General features: G+C 40.2%; 1 protein-coding gene across 5 annotated transcripts in view; it reads right to left on the reverse strand.

Moving 5' to 3' along the window:
• Positions 1 to 14,941, reverse strand: part of ANKRD44 (ankyrin repeat domain 44) — a 130,349-nt gene that overhangs the window by 22,401 nt on the left and 93,007 nt on the right. For 2 of the 5 annotated variants that reach the window (XM_066322567.1, XM_066322569.1), the window contains exons 13-16: positions 13,350 to 13,418; positions 12,520 to 12,660; positions 10,438 to 10,518; positions 9,357 to 9,468 (exon numbers count right to left, since the gene is read on the reverse strand). In XM_066322567.1, the coding sequence (XP_066178664.1) occupies positions 9,357 to 9,468; positions 10,438 to 10,518; positions 12,520 to 12,660; positions 13,350 to 13,418 (403 nt within the window). Of the gene's footprint in view, positions 1 to 4,087; positions 4,115 to 9,356; positions 9,469 to 10,437; positions 10,522 to 12,519; positions 12,661 to 13,349; positions 13,419 to 14,941 lie in introns of all 5 variants that reach the window. The other 3 variants (XM_066322566.1, XM_066322568.1, XM_066322570.1) reach the window with 2 other exon arrangements.

Below are 14,941 nucleotides of genomic sequence, written 5' to 3' on the forward strand. Positions count from 1 at the left end.
AGTGAGTAAACAAGCTAAAAAAATCCCACCAAACAAACCCAAGCAACTAAGCCTGTTCCTCTGCCTACCTGATACTGGCCAGTAGTCTGTGTCCATGAGGCCAGCACAGCAGACTAATTAAATAATTTTTAATTACATTTATCATCACATGTTGAAATTCCAGGATCAAAAATCCTAACAAGTAAATACTTCCCTTCACCTGTCAGAAGGCTCCAAAAGTCTCCTGGAACAAGGCAGATAATTGCCTTTTGAATAGACCAAAAAAAAAAAAAAAAAAAAAAAAAAAAAAAAAAAAAAAAAAACAGAGAAAACTGACAAAATTAAGGCTCTAAAGGCACAAATTGTGGGATTGGAGAGCCCCTCACAAAAGGCATCTCCAGGGTTTAGAGTCAAAGCAGCTTACACTGGTGCAGACCAGGCTTAATGAGCTTATTAGTCATAAGGCTGAATATCTCCATCATAAAATCAAGTGCAAACTCGAATTTGATGGCAAACCTGGTAGTTCTCAGACACCGAGCCAGACACTGCAAGAGGAGAAATTATAAAGGAGAACAAGAAGAGGAGGATAAAAGACATAACACTAATAATTTTTCGGCATTCCTTGTCAAGCATCGTTTTCTAATGATGTCACTTGAATGATCAACATAATGTGCTAAGAGATAAAAAATACCAAGTTCAAGTCACCAGGAATCTCTCCAGTTTTACCAGTGTTTCTATGGTTCTGTGGATGCATTTATAGTAAATTACATATACTTGCTATAATAACACATAGAACAGTGTGTCCTTGGGAGACTCTAGTTCCATTATACTTGGAAGAAGCTATCCATAGTTGCCTCTGTTTTTAAGAAGGTAAATTTATCATTCAGAATCATTTGTTCTGGCAGCCATGGAAGCTTAAATCCCACAGAGCTCACAGAGCAATCCCAGCATGTCTGCTGTGCTGCAATCCATACCTGCCTGTGAAGCTGCATTTCATCAAGGACAGACAAGTAAGCATGACTTACCAACAGTTTATGGTTACTGGTGACTGACTGGAGAAGGTCCCACCATATTGCATTTCTTATTTTTTGAGATTTTAAAAGCTTTGAAATCTGCCTTGTAGCAGATTGCATTTCTCTGTATCGACTGCTGCAGATATTAGGTGGATGTCAGAACTGTGCAAAGACCCTGCATGTGAAACTGAGGGGCAACTCTTCCCTGTGGGAAGGTCAGAACCTTGCTAAAGGCAAGGGCTCCCTTCTTCTCTTTCTGCCTCTTGGCAATTCCCACCATGACCCTTTCACTTCCCTTGACAGCTCCATTTAATACTGTAAGTAATTCTTTTGTGAAGTCTTCTTCAGACTCAGGAACAGGAATGTGAATGCTTTGGGAGATGCAGACTAAGATAAAATATCAATTACTCAGTTCTAGTCTTACAAACTAGAACAGAACTGCAAGGCTGCTATTATAAACTCTCTTCTCTTCCCCAGTTCAGCATGAAGATGAATAACTTTTACAGTTCTCATCATTTCATTTGTGCAGTAAGGGTATTTACAGGCATAAGAGGATTTACTGCTTGATTTTATTCTTTGGTTATAATAAAGGGCTGTATAGCAGGATACAGTGTGGGTTCCCCCCTTCATTTTTGGGGCATTCAGATATGCCAGCTAATGAGTCAGGATACTTCCTATGATTGTTCTCATAGACTATGATATATTCTAAAATTGAGCTCTGGTTAAAAAAAAAAAAAAAAAAAAGCAGCTTCATGGAGCATGTCAGTAATTTAAAATCACCATTAAGCAGAAAGCAATAATACTTTCATCATGCATAAAAGGTTTAAGCTATGCTTTTCAAAGCAGGAGTCAAAAGAAACTTCAAACCAAAGAGAGTGAAACGATGGGCACTATCTCAAACCGTAGAAGAGAACAGAACGTGTGATCCTGTCCAAGCCATCATGCACAGACCCCTCCAGGCACAGCCATTTCAGTGCACTCCCCACAGGTATGGCCCAGGTTTGTGCTAACTGGCACTGAAGCTAAAGGGACTTTTTCTTGGAGAGTTTTATTAGTGTTTTATTAAGGCAGCTTCAACATCCCAATGCACACACAGCCAGTACTGCTGGTGAACCCCTGCAGTTTGGTGCCATTCATGCTAATTGTAAAATGGCAAAGCTAATTAGATTGACTGTGTATATTCTAAAAACAGCCTTTACTCTGAAAAGGTGTCAATCTAACAGTGTTCAGAAATGTCCACACATGTGAAGAGCTGATGAAAAGGCAATAAAGACAAAAGAAATAGCTGGACACTGCTCTTCTGCAATAATTATGCAGCGATGCTGCTGATCACTTACAAGGTCATTGAGAAGTGGCAATTAGTCACGATTTTTAATGTCACTTTCAGAACTGAATACAAATATATGAGCTAGGTGTCACTTTGCATCTCCTATTTCCAGATAAATTGCAACAGATAATTGTCTCTGCTCTGGGAAAACATGTCACCAGCAGCTGCTTTTAAATAAAGGCTTTTCCAGAAGTAGCCAGCACAAGATTAAAAACCCTCATCAGCTGTTTCTGATGATACAGAAAGGAGCAGTAAAATGAACCTCGGTACTATTTGATCTCAGTCAGGGAAGCACATTTTAAAATCTGAGAATTATTCCTGATGGACGAAAAATTCAAAGGTGAAGTGGCACAAACCTATCCTATGGGGAACAAGCAATCCTGTAAGCTCCCTCCATATTCATAAATACACGTGATCAAATTATTTTAATTTGATCAGGTTAAAACCAATATGCCTCTTAACCTAGTGCTGATGCTTTCCTAAGATCAGGCTTTAAAAATCCAATTCATCAGTATTGACATCAGTTCCACTTACATGCACAGATATGGGTGAAGTTAAATTAACTTAAGCAAGAAGTATTTTCACAAGAGCTTAGGCTGACTGAGCCTGAAGACACGTGTTGTAGCTCTGTGCAACTCCTCCAGTACAAAGTTTAAGTATCCAATACCCACCAGAACAGTCACCACCATGCAAAGAGGACACTTACCTGCCATGTAAAAGAACAATATTCAGGTCTTTAAACACATCTAAATCTGAAACTCGAGCAGGCCTCCAGGCCCCAGGCTGTTCTCAGCTGGGGCACTGATCTTCTGTTGGAGCTCTCTCACTCCATACAAAATCATTCCATGGGAAGCCACAGGAGTGCCATACTCAGTGGGTCACAGACACAGGTGATTGTCACCCAGTGAGTATTTAAACAATGCAGAACAGCTCCAAATGAGAGTGAGAGATCACCCCCAATACCAGCCTGCACAATATGTTGGTTACTCCTTGGGATGTAGAAGTCCAATTCCTTTGTCAGTTAGAGCAGAGATTTGAACCTGGGATTTTCACACTCCAATCACATTTATCATGTTTCTTTCTGGCCAGAAATTCTACCTCAGAGGTTCTGTAAAACCTCACACTTTGCTTTAAGGACTCTCTTAGCCAAAGAAACTTTTGCAAATCATGGAGGGGTGCAAAAGGTATAGGAAAGCTTGCATTTAATTTAGAGAAATTATTATCCTTAAAAGTTTCCTCTTGAGATCAAAAACTTGAGGACTGAGTCAATTTCTAAAATGTGCATTTCAGTGTTATTTTTGCTACTCTCCTCTCATTTGAGCCTCTACTCTGAAACACACACAAGTACTTTTTAAATTCAAGCTCACTTGAAGCCACGTAATTTACATTTCTTCTCCAAAACACTTTAAAATTGGCCACAGACTTGCAGAAAACAGACAAGTGTGGTTCCATTTCACATTGCAAAGTTACTTTAACATCCAGGGAAGTGTCATGCCAGCCAGGTACGTGCACTGGACTCAACAGCTCCTAAGACTGACTGAGGAAAAGCAACAGCCTTGAGCAAAGCTGGAGCCTGCAAGCAGCAGGAAGAAGGAATTCCAATGGAAGCAGAAGCAGCACACATGCAATTGCTTTAAGTACATGGCATGCTAGTTAAGAGTTGTGATTCTTCTTCCTCAGGCTTCACCAGAGTGAATACAAGATTTTGCAAAATACTAAGAAATTTAAATAAAAATACACAACATGCAATCACTTTTCATTTACTCACTATATCCAATGGAGTTTTGCTTCCAATCTAATTAAAAATGTCAATTAGAATTAGAATAATTAAAGACAGAAACACTCAAGTGTAATGGTAATCTGAAAATGTTTCTTGGCTTATTTTTCCTGTACAACAACTGCATTGCAAGCAGTGCATGAACAGAATCACAGACCTAACCCTGTGTGCCCCATCCCTACACTGTCCCCAGCCAGAGAAAATACTCCTGGAGCAATGACACCACAGCCACTGAGGATAGATATTGGTTACATTAATTCAGAAGGGAGGAAGGAAAAGAGGAGAATAATGAGAATGCTTAAGATCAATCCCCTCAATTGACAAAACAGATCAACAGATACATAATACACACACACTGTGGGAGGCTTTGCTTAATGAAGTGAGATTTGTAAACCTACAAACGCCAATAAACCAGTGACAGTTTCTGCTTGAAAGTCTGCTCATGCAGGCAAGCATCTTGCCTTGGATAAATAAACCTGACTGCACCCCCTAAAATCCCAGTGACCACAGCCCTTTCTGAGAGCCCAATACTCTAATGCAATGCAATATGCCACGACCAAATCTTTTTTGGTCTTTTCCTTTGGATTCGGTAGATTTGAGGGAGCCAAATATTCTTCACACATAACATTGAAACACCACACACAGATACACAGAAAGGTATTTAAGGCAACAGCAGAAGTCCAGTATCTCTTCCCTAACTGATGAAAAATGTCTCCTGAAGTTCTGCAGTGGTTTTCTTGTTCTCTGTCAGAAGAAAGCAGATGTGTCTTGCTTCTCCCCCCCAGGAAAATAAAAATGCAGACTAAACAAGACCAGATGGGTCAGAGAGACAGAAAACAAACCCCAGAGATGCTAAGCAATACTCTATCCTACAAGGCAAAGTGCCAGCAGGGTGCCAGGGCAAATGGTAAATTCCTGCCCTCATTGATTTCCTAAGCAGCATTAGCTTTTTAGAAAACATTTTTAGAATCCAAATTATCTAGTTTCCAAAACATAAAGTCTAAGCCAAATTGCACTTCTATAAACTAATTTCTAGCAGTGTACCTAGCATATATGGGCTCCTATTGATTATTTAAATGGTGGGTACATATTGCACAAATGCCAACATCAAAACTCAACCACTTATATCAGTCTACCATGATTTGGGGGATTCTACAACTGATAGACAAATTAGGTGTATAAAAGTTATTTTTGAGCAGTAGGTTCCTAAGTTCTTCTTCCTTTTTAGAACCACTTAAGTTAATGACTTTGTACTTCCTCTGGGAAAAGCTCTCATAGACACAGGTACAAAGTAACTCATCACACAAGACACTGGCGCCCCTGGTTTCAGACAAAATGCTCCCTTTAAGGAGGGTATTAGCCGTGGAGACAGACAGGCAATTATGAAGGAGAAAAGCCAGGTTGTATCCCCCAAATAAAGAGATCTGGGTCAGAAGGAGGCCTAGGGGCTGCCACTGGACAAGCATCCGAGCCAGATCCCCTTGAAAAAAGATTTTTAACACCTATCCCAGCCACTGCTGTGATTTGTTCATCAGTAATTACCAGCGTCCTGCTCTCAGATGGATGAATGAACACATTTGTGTTGATAGGAGACAGGTAATTAGCAGCAGCCACATCGAAGATTTATGGAGTCAGTGATTTCAATTTCTCCCCAGGTTAAGGAACCAACTGTTTGAAGGCATGGCTAATCTGCCTTGCAGTGCACAGTTGCTCTGATCAAAGGTGTTCCCCAGCCTCTCCATTCCCTTGTGCTGCCCAGACACCTCCCTCTGCCCCTGCTGCCCAACACACACTAAAGGGATTTGCCTTTTCTTCTGGGCACAGCTTTTGGTTAAACCATGCTCTCCTCCCACCCTCAAAAGATTTACCCCTGTGACAATTCAATTTCTATTAGCCAAAGAGGGAATTACATTTGCTGATGGAATAAAGAGAAGAGCAGATTAAAAGAAAAAGTATCCATCAATTCTTACAATCAGAGAATAGATTTCACTGGAGGAGACAAGCATTTAATTCTGTTTGGCCTAGCATTGCACAGAAGCCTATTTTTATCAGCATGAAGTGCTTGACTGACTCTCCAGATAGAATTTTAATGCAAAATTACGATTTAAATTCCACTCTTTTCACACCAATAAAGATCTTGTGATAAGAAATCATTTCCATGAAAAAAAATCCACAATATTTTTCTGTTTTTCAAAGGAGTTTGGTGATGTGATCAGCTCTAAAATACCAGGTAGAAGTCATGACTGGTATCACAGACTACCAACAGCAAAGTCAGCCCAGCCTAAACAAACCTGAAGGCAGGTGGGAGTTTCAGTGCCTTGCAAGCACACTTGCCCACCATTCAGACTTTCTCAATGGCTCCCTACAGATGGAGAAACAACTGAGGAATCAGCTTCCACTCTTCTCTTTTTAGCAACATCCCATCATTCATCGCAGGGCAACCACCCCACTCATATTCCAGACAACATAAAGGTCCTCCAGGAAAAAAGCTTCTCTTGTTGAGCTCTCTGGTTGAACACACAAAACATAAATTTTGTTCGGGTCAAAGATATGACCTTTTCACTCTTTATTTCTCCTAAAACCTCTCTACATAAAAATGTGGCTAAGTTCCAGCCAAGGTGTTGTGCTCACAGTAAACACAAAAGTCAAAGAATGAAAATGCTTCCATAGATGAACCAGCCTGTCCCTAAACTGCATTCAAATGTGTAAATATTTTATTATGCTGAGAAACTGTGGTGCTTAAAGCACAGACCAAATTGCCCAGGGAAGGAAACCCCACTGGACACTACATCTTTTTCTTTGGACTTATTTTTTAAAGGGAACATTTATTTAGAAATAAGCTCTTTTAGATACCTGCTAAAAAAAAAGAGGGGGGGAAGGCAAATAAAAAATAATCTTACAGGGTCTTTTATAAACTTGCCATATTCTGGAACACCAAAATAATTCCCTAACATTTTGCTGAAGTTTAGTATTGTGCATGTAGAAAAATCCTAGTGATCATTATTCATAGAAAAACAAGAGTATTGTTGCACCCACCTTCACTTAGTTTTGACCAGAATTAAAGCTCCATATTTCACATGAACTCTTTCCTCTAACCTGTTTTGGGCCCACAAAGACCTGTCTTGCTCTAGACAAGATAATTCCTAGATAATTTCATTTATCAGCTATCAATAATAAACAAAAAATATTTACCCAGGGGATAAAATAGTAAAATAAAAGCTAATATGGCACTGAAAAATAATGGTTTATTTACATAATTTCACCTGACTTTGCTTTCAGCCCTTTTGCCATCCTGAATCCCAGCACTGCTAAGAAATCAGTGGAATGGTGGTGCCTGTATCAACTAGTTAAGTTATCAAATGTAAAGTTGCTAAACTTAGGACTTGGTAACTCATGACAAAAAAACTGAGTCAGCTTCTTCTGCAAGTGGCTGCAAAGATGACAGATCCTGGTGCTACTGCTGGATGAGCACGAATGCTTTCTGACATGTTTAGCCTTTGTATTCCAGAGAGAAAATGATATGCCTGTTACCCTCCAAACACCAGTGGAAAAATCCTGGTCCCCACAAAACTTTCAGGCTGGCACCCTAGCATACAGCAGTGATCCTGTGCGAGTAGAGGACTAAGAGTCATGGCAGTTGTTTTTCACTGCTGTACACAGAACAGTTGTGTTCTCACTCTGAATGAGGCCTTGGGGTTCCATACTGCAGCTGTAGTCACAAATACAGGAAGGCTGACAGGGAAAAACATGGAGTTTTTCTGCCCAAATATAGAATACGTGGCGCACAGCTGTTTCTGGCCCACAGTTTGCATTTTACCCCTCCATAATAAAAGAAAACCCAACACTTCTGATATGCACTGCATTCCCAGCTCTTCCTTTTGTCTGCCCAGCCTAAGCAATGCCAGGTTTCAACACCAGGTCATTGCCTGCAACTGATATGTGCAGAAAATGTGCCCAGCAAAAAGTACAAGGAAAGAGAGGGGACCTTGCTCCGTGCCCAATCCATGCCCACAGCACACAGGGACTGCCATGGGGAGGCTGAAAGAGAATCCCCAGTGAAGATGCTCCCTCTCCATCCCCAGGGCCACCAGAGATCAGTGCTAGGAGAAGGCAAGGCCAAATTCACTGCCACAAGAAACAAAGGAGCAGTGCTATTTTAAGTGTCCTAAATATACATGCTTGCAGGTGGGACCTCAAAAGGCTTAAAACCACACCTGAAATTCTGCCCCGGGCCCGCCCTGGCAGAGTTACAGCCCCAGGTTTCCAAGCTGCTGGAACCAGCTGCAGGCCAGCTGCAGCATTTTCCTGTAATGGTGCACGTGGTGTGAAAGCAGCATGTGCTGTGCAGAGCTCCTTCTCAATAGCTAAATACTTGACTCTTCAACACAGAAAGAACCAAACAACACGTAACACTAAACAGCACACAGTGTTCTCACTAAAGGATGACTGTACAATTTTCCAATTGGAGCTTATTTTTTGGAAGCAACTGAATCAATTTATATGAAATGTATACTATATATATATATAATATAGTATATATGATGCACATAGTAATAATACATATAATATATATTATATATATAATTTTGGATCACCTTGTATATCAAGCAGTTAACACTCACCTTTATGACACTTTAACAAGTCATATACATCTATAAATCCATGCTATACATCTCCCAAATCCAATGTTTGGCGAAAAATTTTTGGCTTCTTAGAAGATATAATTACTAACCACCCAGACCCAGCATATTAAAAAAGGAATAACCAAAACAAAACTCCAAAAATTTTCAGCTGTTTTGCATGTAAGGTTGATCTTGATTATGGTAACTTCATCAATGTTGCTACTGTTTCACTAGAGACAAAAAGGGAACTGCAGGTATGAAGCAAGAGTTATTTACTCCCTCAGTATGCAAATCAGATAAAGTGCCAGGTGGATCAGGCACATTCACTGTCATTTCTGGCACTTAGGCATACATTTGGAATATTTTGATCACGCTTAAAATTAATTTGTCCATACATAAATCCCATTCAAAGACAACCCTTAAGCAGCAGGTTGTTGAATAAGGACTTGATAATCAAGATAAACATATTTTTAAGATAAATCTGGGTGCAAACATTTGAGTTCACTGTCCCATGTTGCAGGTTTTCACAGATTTCCTATTATCCAAAGAACTGCCCTAGCCGCCATGAGGGGAGTTGATAAGCCTGGCACATGCACATTCAATCTCAGCATTGAGAGACTTCCCAAAGGAGCACTCACCAGTTCCAAGCACTGCCGGTGCCCATAGGCAGCAGCGTAATGCACAGTGTTGTAGCCCTCCTTGTCCTGGATGGAAGGGTTGGCATCGTTCTGGAGAAGGAACTCGAGACACCTGTGGACAATTCACTGGGGTAAATGTGGGCTCACAATATGGAACAGGCTCATCCCTCACTGCCACTGGAAATGGCACTGAAAACTGGCAGAGAATCCTGTATTTCGAGCAGCACCTCAAAAAAACTTTTCACCAATAGCTCCTCACATTCACCATGTTTTTAAACAGAAAATCCCCACTGGTCTTGGAAGATGAACTTCATGAAAAAAATCTTCAACCTAACTCTTGTGGCTACTCTAGATTAAAAATTTGATTTTCTATTACAAAGCCTGAAAGATTCTGTAACATGACATAAACAGCCTACAACTGCTACTCCTCACATAAAAACTCAGATGTTAAACTAGTGGCCTCCAAACATGCACTAGGGCAGGCTGGAGAAAAAAGATTTAACTGAGTTACACGAATATCTTTTTTTCTTTGTTGGCTTTTTTATTAATCATGTTTTTCAAAAGATCCCTTTCACTCTTTCTACTTTCTCTTACACCACCAAGATACTGTCATTTTGTTATTAGTTCTTTCTTGCTTAGCCTGTAATCTGGAGTGAACATAAGGCCATTATATCATAAAGGAGATTTTTTAAAAAATCATTAGACTGATAGATGAAAACATTAATTCAAGTGAATGCATTGAGAAAGCCATTGGTTACTTCTTTTTGCAATGTACAGACTATGCCGTGCATGACACTAAAGACACTGCGTGATACTAAAGCACATGATATCAAAGAATTGTAAATAACTGAAGCTGCACATTTTTCATTAGGAAATGGCAACAAGCACAGAAACAGAAATATCAGGGAATATGTGCACAGAGAAGAGCCTGGAGCTTTTTTCTTTAGGTTAGCCCTGACTGAAGCCAAGCATTGTTTTTAGCACAGCAAAGAACAAGCAAGAGCAGAGTGTGAGGCTGCAAGCCAAAGCTGTGGCATTCTCCAGGAATGAAGTCTAACTGTTTTTGTGACACCAAACTTACAATGCAGCTTCTTTTTCCTTCATCTCAGTGGCTCTTTCAAGTTCTTCAGCATTTTCATGGGAGTTACCTAAAATATTCTTTCTTCTTAGCACAGAGGACAGAAAAATGCAACTTAAATACCACACTGGTGATTCTGATGCAGTCTGCTACCCACCCACAATCTCCTCTTCAAGGAGCTGACTTCCTCCAGTCAACAATGAGGATTGTACAAGTTAACTGAGTGCACTGCATGATGGGTCTGCAGGGAGTAAGTTTTGAAAGCTATGGAGACAACCACAGCATGGTAGTTTATTGTCCCACAAGCCAGAAGGGGAAGAAAAAAAAAAAAATCTTGTTTCTATCAGATCCAGTTTGACCATCACTTTCTAGAATCCTTCTGTTTCAACCACAGCAGTGTTGTGCACTTTTTTCCTTTCCAGAGAGTAACTCAGGATTACCACACCTTGGTTCCTCCTGCAGCAAGCTGCTAGTTCTTCTCTGGCATTTAGGATTTAGAGCAACTTTAATCACTGATACTAAATCACTCTGTCTCGAGTCTGCATTAGCTGACTTGCCTCACTTTCTGTCAAATATCTTGGCAACACTGTGTGATCTCTTGGTCAGGTTCTTCTCCCTGCTCATTAACTACCCACATCCAGAGTTAATGATGAATATTCTTTGGAATGAGATCGCCTGGCCTTGGAAGTTTTTTGACATATAGCAGAAAAAATAAAAACCAACAACAAAACTGCTGACCTATAAAATCATGGTCTGCAAATAGCATTTCATCTATGTAATAAAGCTTCTTCCAGAATATCTCAAAATGAAAAATTTAATGAGAAGACAGCACCACCACATCAGAATCAATTTAAGTTTGGATTGTGAGGACAAATAAAAGCCATGTACTTCTTCCAAAGTTCAGGATGCAACTAAAATAAGATTTTTTTTACTTTGTTTTTTTAAATGAGGAATAGAAGTAGATACATCCTGAAGTTAACCAAGAGCTTGTTTAAATGCAGGAACTTCACCTACCAAGAACCAAAAGCTGAAAAATACACACTGAATCGTCATTCTCAGCCCCCCCAAGAAACACCTCACCCTGGTGAGACAGAATTAGAAACGGCCAGTGGTGCAAGCCTTCCTACAAGCCTACGCTGATTTTCAGGCCAAGCACAGACCTCTGGTGACCCTGCCTCCTTCTTCCCAGCACTGTTCAGGTTTGAGGGTGATGGGAAAGACTTTTTTTATATCAGTACTATTACAGCAAATGCTGAAGCAGCTCTTGAGGATCTGACATGGCATTCAGAACTCTGCCATAAAGTTAAAACAAACTTCCCTTGCTGTGGCACTGAGGACACTGTGAGACAGAAAAGCATAGGATGACCTAAAATAAATACAGGTTGCTAACAGTTTAAAGAGAGAACTAACAGGATAATTGAGTCTGGTTTATACAGTATAAGGAAGAATGTTCAACTATCTGGGAATTAAAATTGCAGTCAGTAACCACAGTATTTCTGTCTTACAGCTGTTCTGCCCCTTTCTCACAAAACACTGCGATCTGACAAAGGCTGTTCCTCAGACCTCTCTCTAAAAAGGCAACTTGTTTGGACAGGGTGAGCATTTTTATCTGCTCTGGCAGTGAAGTGTGACTGATGGTTGTATCTATCCCACCTTTCCCACACATCTGTCAAAATGCCCGAATGTCTGTCACTGCACTCCACCTCAGAAAACTCTTCTGCTCTCTCTTGCTCTATCCCTTCTGATGGCCTTGCAATTCAAAGGCAGAGGATTCCCTAAGCTGTATCTTGTGAGGAAACCACACAGAGGCAAACAGAAGACATAACACTGTGAAAATAGTTCTGTAGGGCAGGGTGGCTGCAAAACTGAGCGTTCCTTCAGAGGTAAACCGTGGAGCTGAAATGCCACATCATCTGGGGGGTTGGCTTCCAGTCAAAGCAACTCACTGTGGAGCTATGTGTACATCTGAGAGAAATTCCTGTGCTAGTGGGATCATTTTTTTGGCTCAAATGACACAGCATCACCAAGAGACTAGATACTGATTTAGCAGACACTCGAAGCAGGAATTCCTCAGAGCTCTCTTACTTTCGGTCCATGTCAGAGGCAGCAGCGTAGTGCAAAGGGGTGCGTCCCCAGTCATCTGTTTCATTGATGTTGGCTCCTGTTGTCACCAGAGTCTCAATGCAGTGGAAATGACAATTTGCAGCTGCATAGTGCAAAGGTGTCCTGGAACGTAAGTGGCAATTGGTTACCTCATATTCCAACATGTACTGAGGAGGATAGAGATAAATCTTAATTGCTGCGTTCCTACAGATTTCCAGCAGTCAATATCAGCACTTTAATTTACGGAAATTTAACAAAATACCGTGTTAATAGGAAGTTCTGGTGCTGCTATGAAACCTAATAGGATACAGAGCATCAATCTGTGTCCTGCAAACAGCCTAATGCCTGTGAGAGCCTCTGCTGTGGCTCTGCAGACACGCGACTTCTCCCAGCTGGGAGGCAGAGAAAAGCACAGTGTCCATCACAGCATCTTGTTTAGCTGGCATAGCAACACCCATAGCAACGCCTTCTGTGGGGGCAAAATCCTCTAGGAATCACCTCCAACAGCAGCTATCCTGCCATCATAACCCAGGTGCTGTCTTCGGCACACCAGCACAAGAACTTTGGCAGTAAGAAAAAAAGAAAAGATGTGGTATTTTTAAAACAGAAAACTCAAGAGGATGGGATGGTTTTAATGTATTTAATGAAGCCTGCACCTGTCTGGTTGGCATGTAACTGCAGCAGCAAGGGTTCTGCAGAGAAAATTATTTTACTGCCATTTTTCACAGAAAATATGATTTTCAGTCTGAGGTGGCCTTTCTTCTTTGCCTATAGATTCTGTCTTTTTTAAAAGAGCTTCGTAATTTACCTACCTTCCACATTTGTCCTTCTTATTAAAATCTGCTCCACTGCTTTGCAAGAGTTTTATACATTCTACATTACTAGAAAGAGAAGTAAAGAAAACAAAACATGAATAAAACCGAAGCTTACACCTGCATTGCCCCCTCTCCCCCAAAAGAAAAAAGTTAGTCTAGTTACTTTTGTATTATTTCCTGTGCAAAAAACAGGGTACAGCCAACTATAACGTGAAATTCAATCAAACAGAAAGCGAAGTTCTAAAAAGAAATTATTTTCTCTTTTTTTCACTAGAAAACCTTAAACTTCTCTTCTACAGAAGGAAAAAAAATACTAATTTTCCAAAGAGAGCACAGTAAATGTGATACGTGTGTTTGGAGGTTTTCAATGGCAGCTGTACTGCAGTGCTTCCCATTCTGACCTAGTATTTTATAAAGGAACTTTAAAAGCTTATAAAATCGTTAGTCTAATAATGAAGAGGTGACATTCAACGAAATCCACCCCCATCCAGCAAAGCATTCAACAGTAAGCACTTTGCTCAAATCCTGTTTATTTTATGAAATATAATCACAAGAGTCTTTTAGCTTTATTCTGATACAATTTGTTGACTATTGATAGATTTAATCCCATCTCCAAGTGCTTTGTTAAAAAAGGGGAGTGGCTTTTACAGTGTTTGTCACATCAACACTGCATTTATAGAAGTGGAGGAGAATTTACCATATCCTGACCGTTTCTTCATCTTGTTTAAAACCAGGTAATTTTTAACAGAAAACAAACCAGCTGCATTCTGACATCTTTTGTAATTCAAGCAAATAAATGTAGGACTCCAAGCCAGAAAATAACATAAAGAAATGCAGCCCTTTCCAAGACTGCTTGTCATTCACAGGGGCAATAAATCCATCACTTGTGCTCACAATCAGATGAGCAGACCTTTGAAATTCTTTTCCTAGCACTCATGCTACTCCCATCAATGTAATGGCAGTAACAGGCCTGTGTCAGGAAATAAACTGATGGCTTTTGTAGATCTCCAGCTACAGAATAAAAAAAAAAGGGGACTGGATGCAGTAATACAATATTTTGGTGTATGTCAATCCCAACTCTAAATTGCTGTTGCATAAAATTACTACAGAACACTCACCATAATACACTAAATATAAAAACACTTGCTAGTGATGACAATCATAGTAAACCAGTGGGAAAATATCGTTTATTTTCATGAGTCACTTTTGCTTCTTCTTGAAGCCTCTCCTTCTCTTTAGGACTTCCAGGATGCTTTTATTATCCTTCTGGGATGCAGCCTTATCAAAGAGGCAGCATCTGAACTGCATTATAATAATCTCCATCCAAGCAACTGTCATACCATACATTAACGTGAGAGAAGTATCGAGATGAATCATTCCAAGACAATAATAAAGCAAATATTTGGATCAATTTTATTGGGGTTTGGAGCTTTTTCCCCCCAGGAACAAAAACTTTGTGATATAGATTTTGGTCCACTGAAAAGAAAAAGCAACTTCCAGAATGACTGCCAAATATTTGCTGGATGAGCATTTCTACTTGCTATAACCACAGAGAATCCAAGGGCTGTAGCCAAGGCTCCATTTCAGCT

This window comes from Sylvia atricapilla, chromosome 7 (genome assembly GCF_009819655.1).
Source record: "Sylvia atricapilla isolate bSylAtr1 chromosome 7, bSylAtr1.pri, whole genome shotgun sequence".
Classification (NCBI taxonomy): domain Eukaryota; kingdom Metazoa; phylum Chordata; class Aves; order Passeriformes; family Sylviidae; genus Sylvia; species Sylvia atricapilla.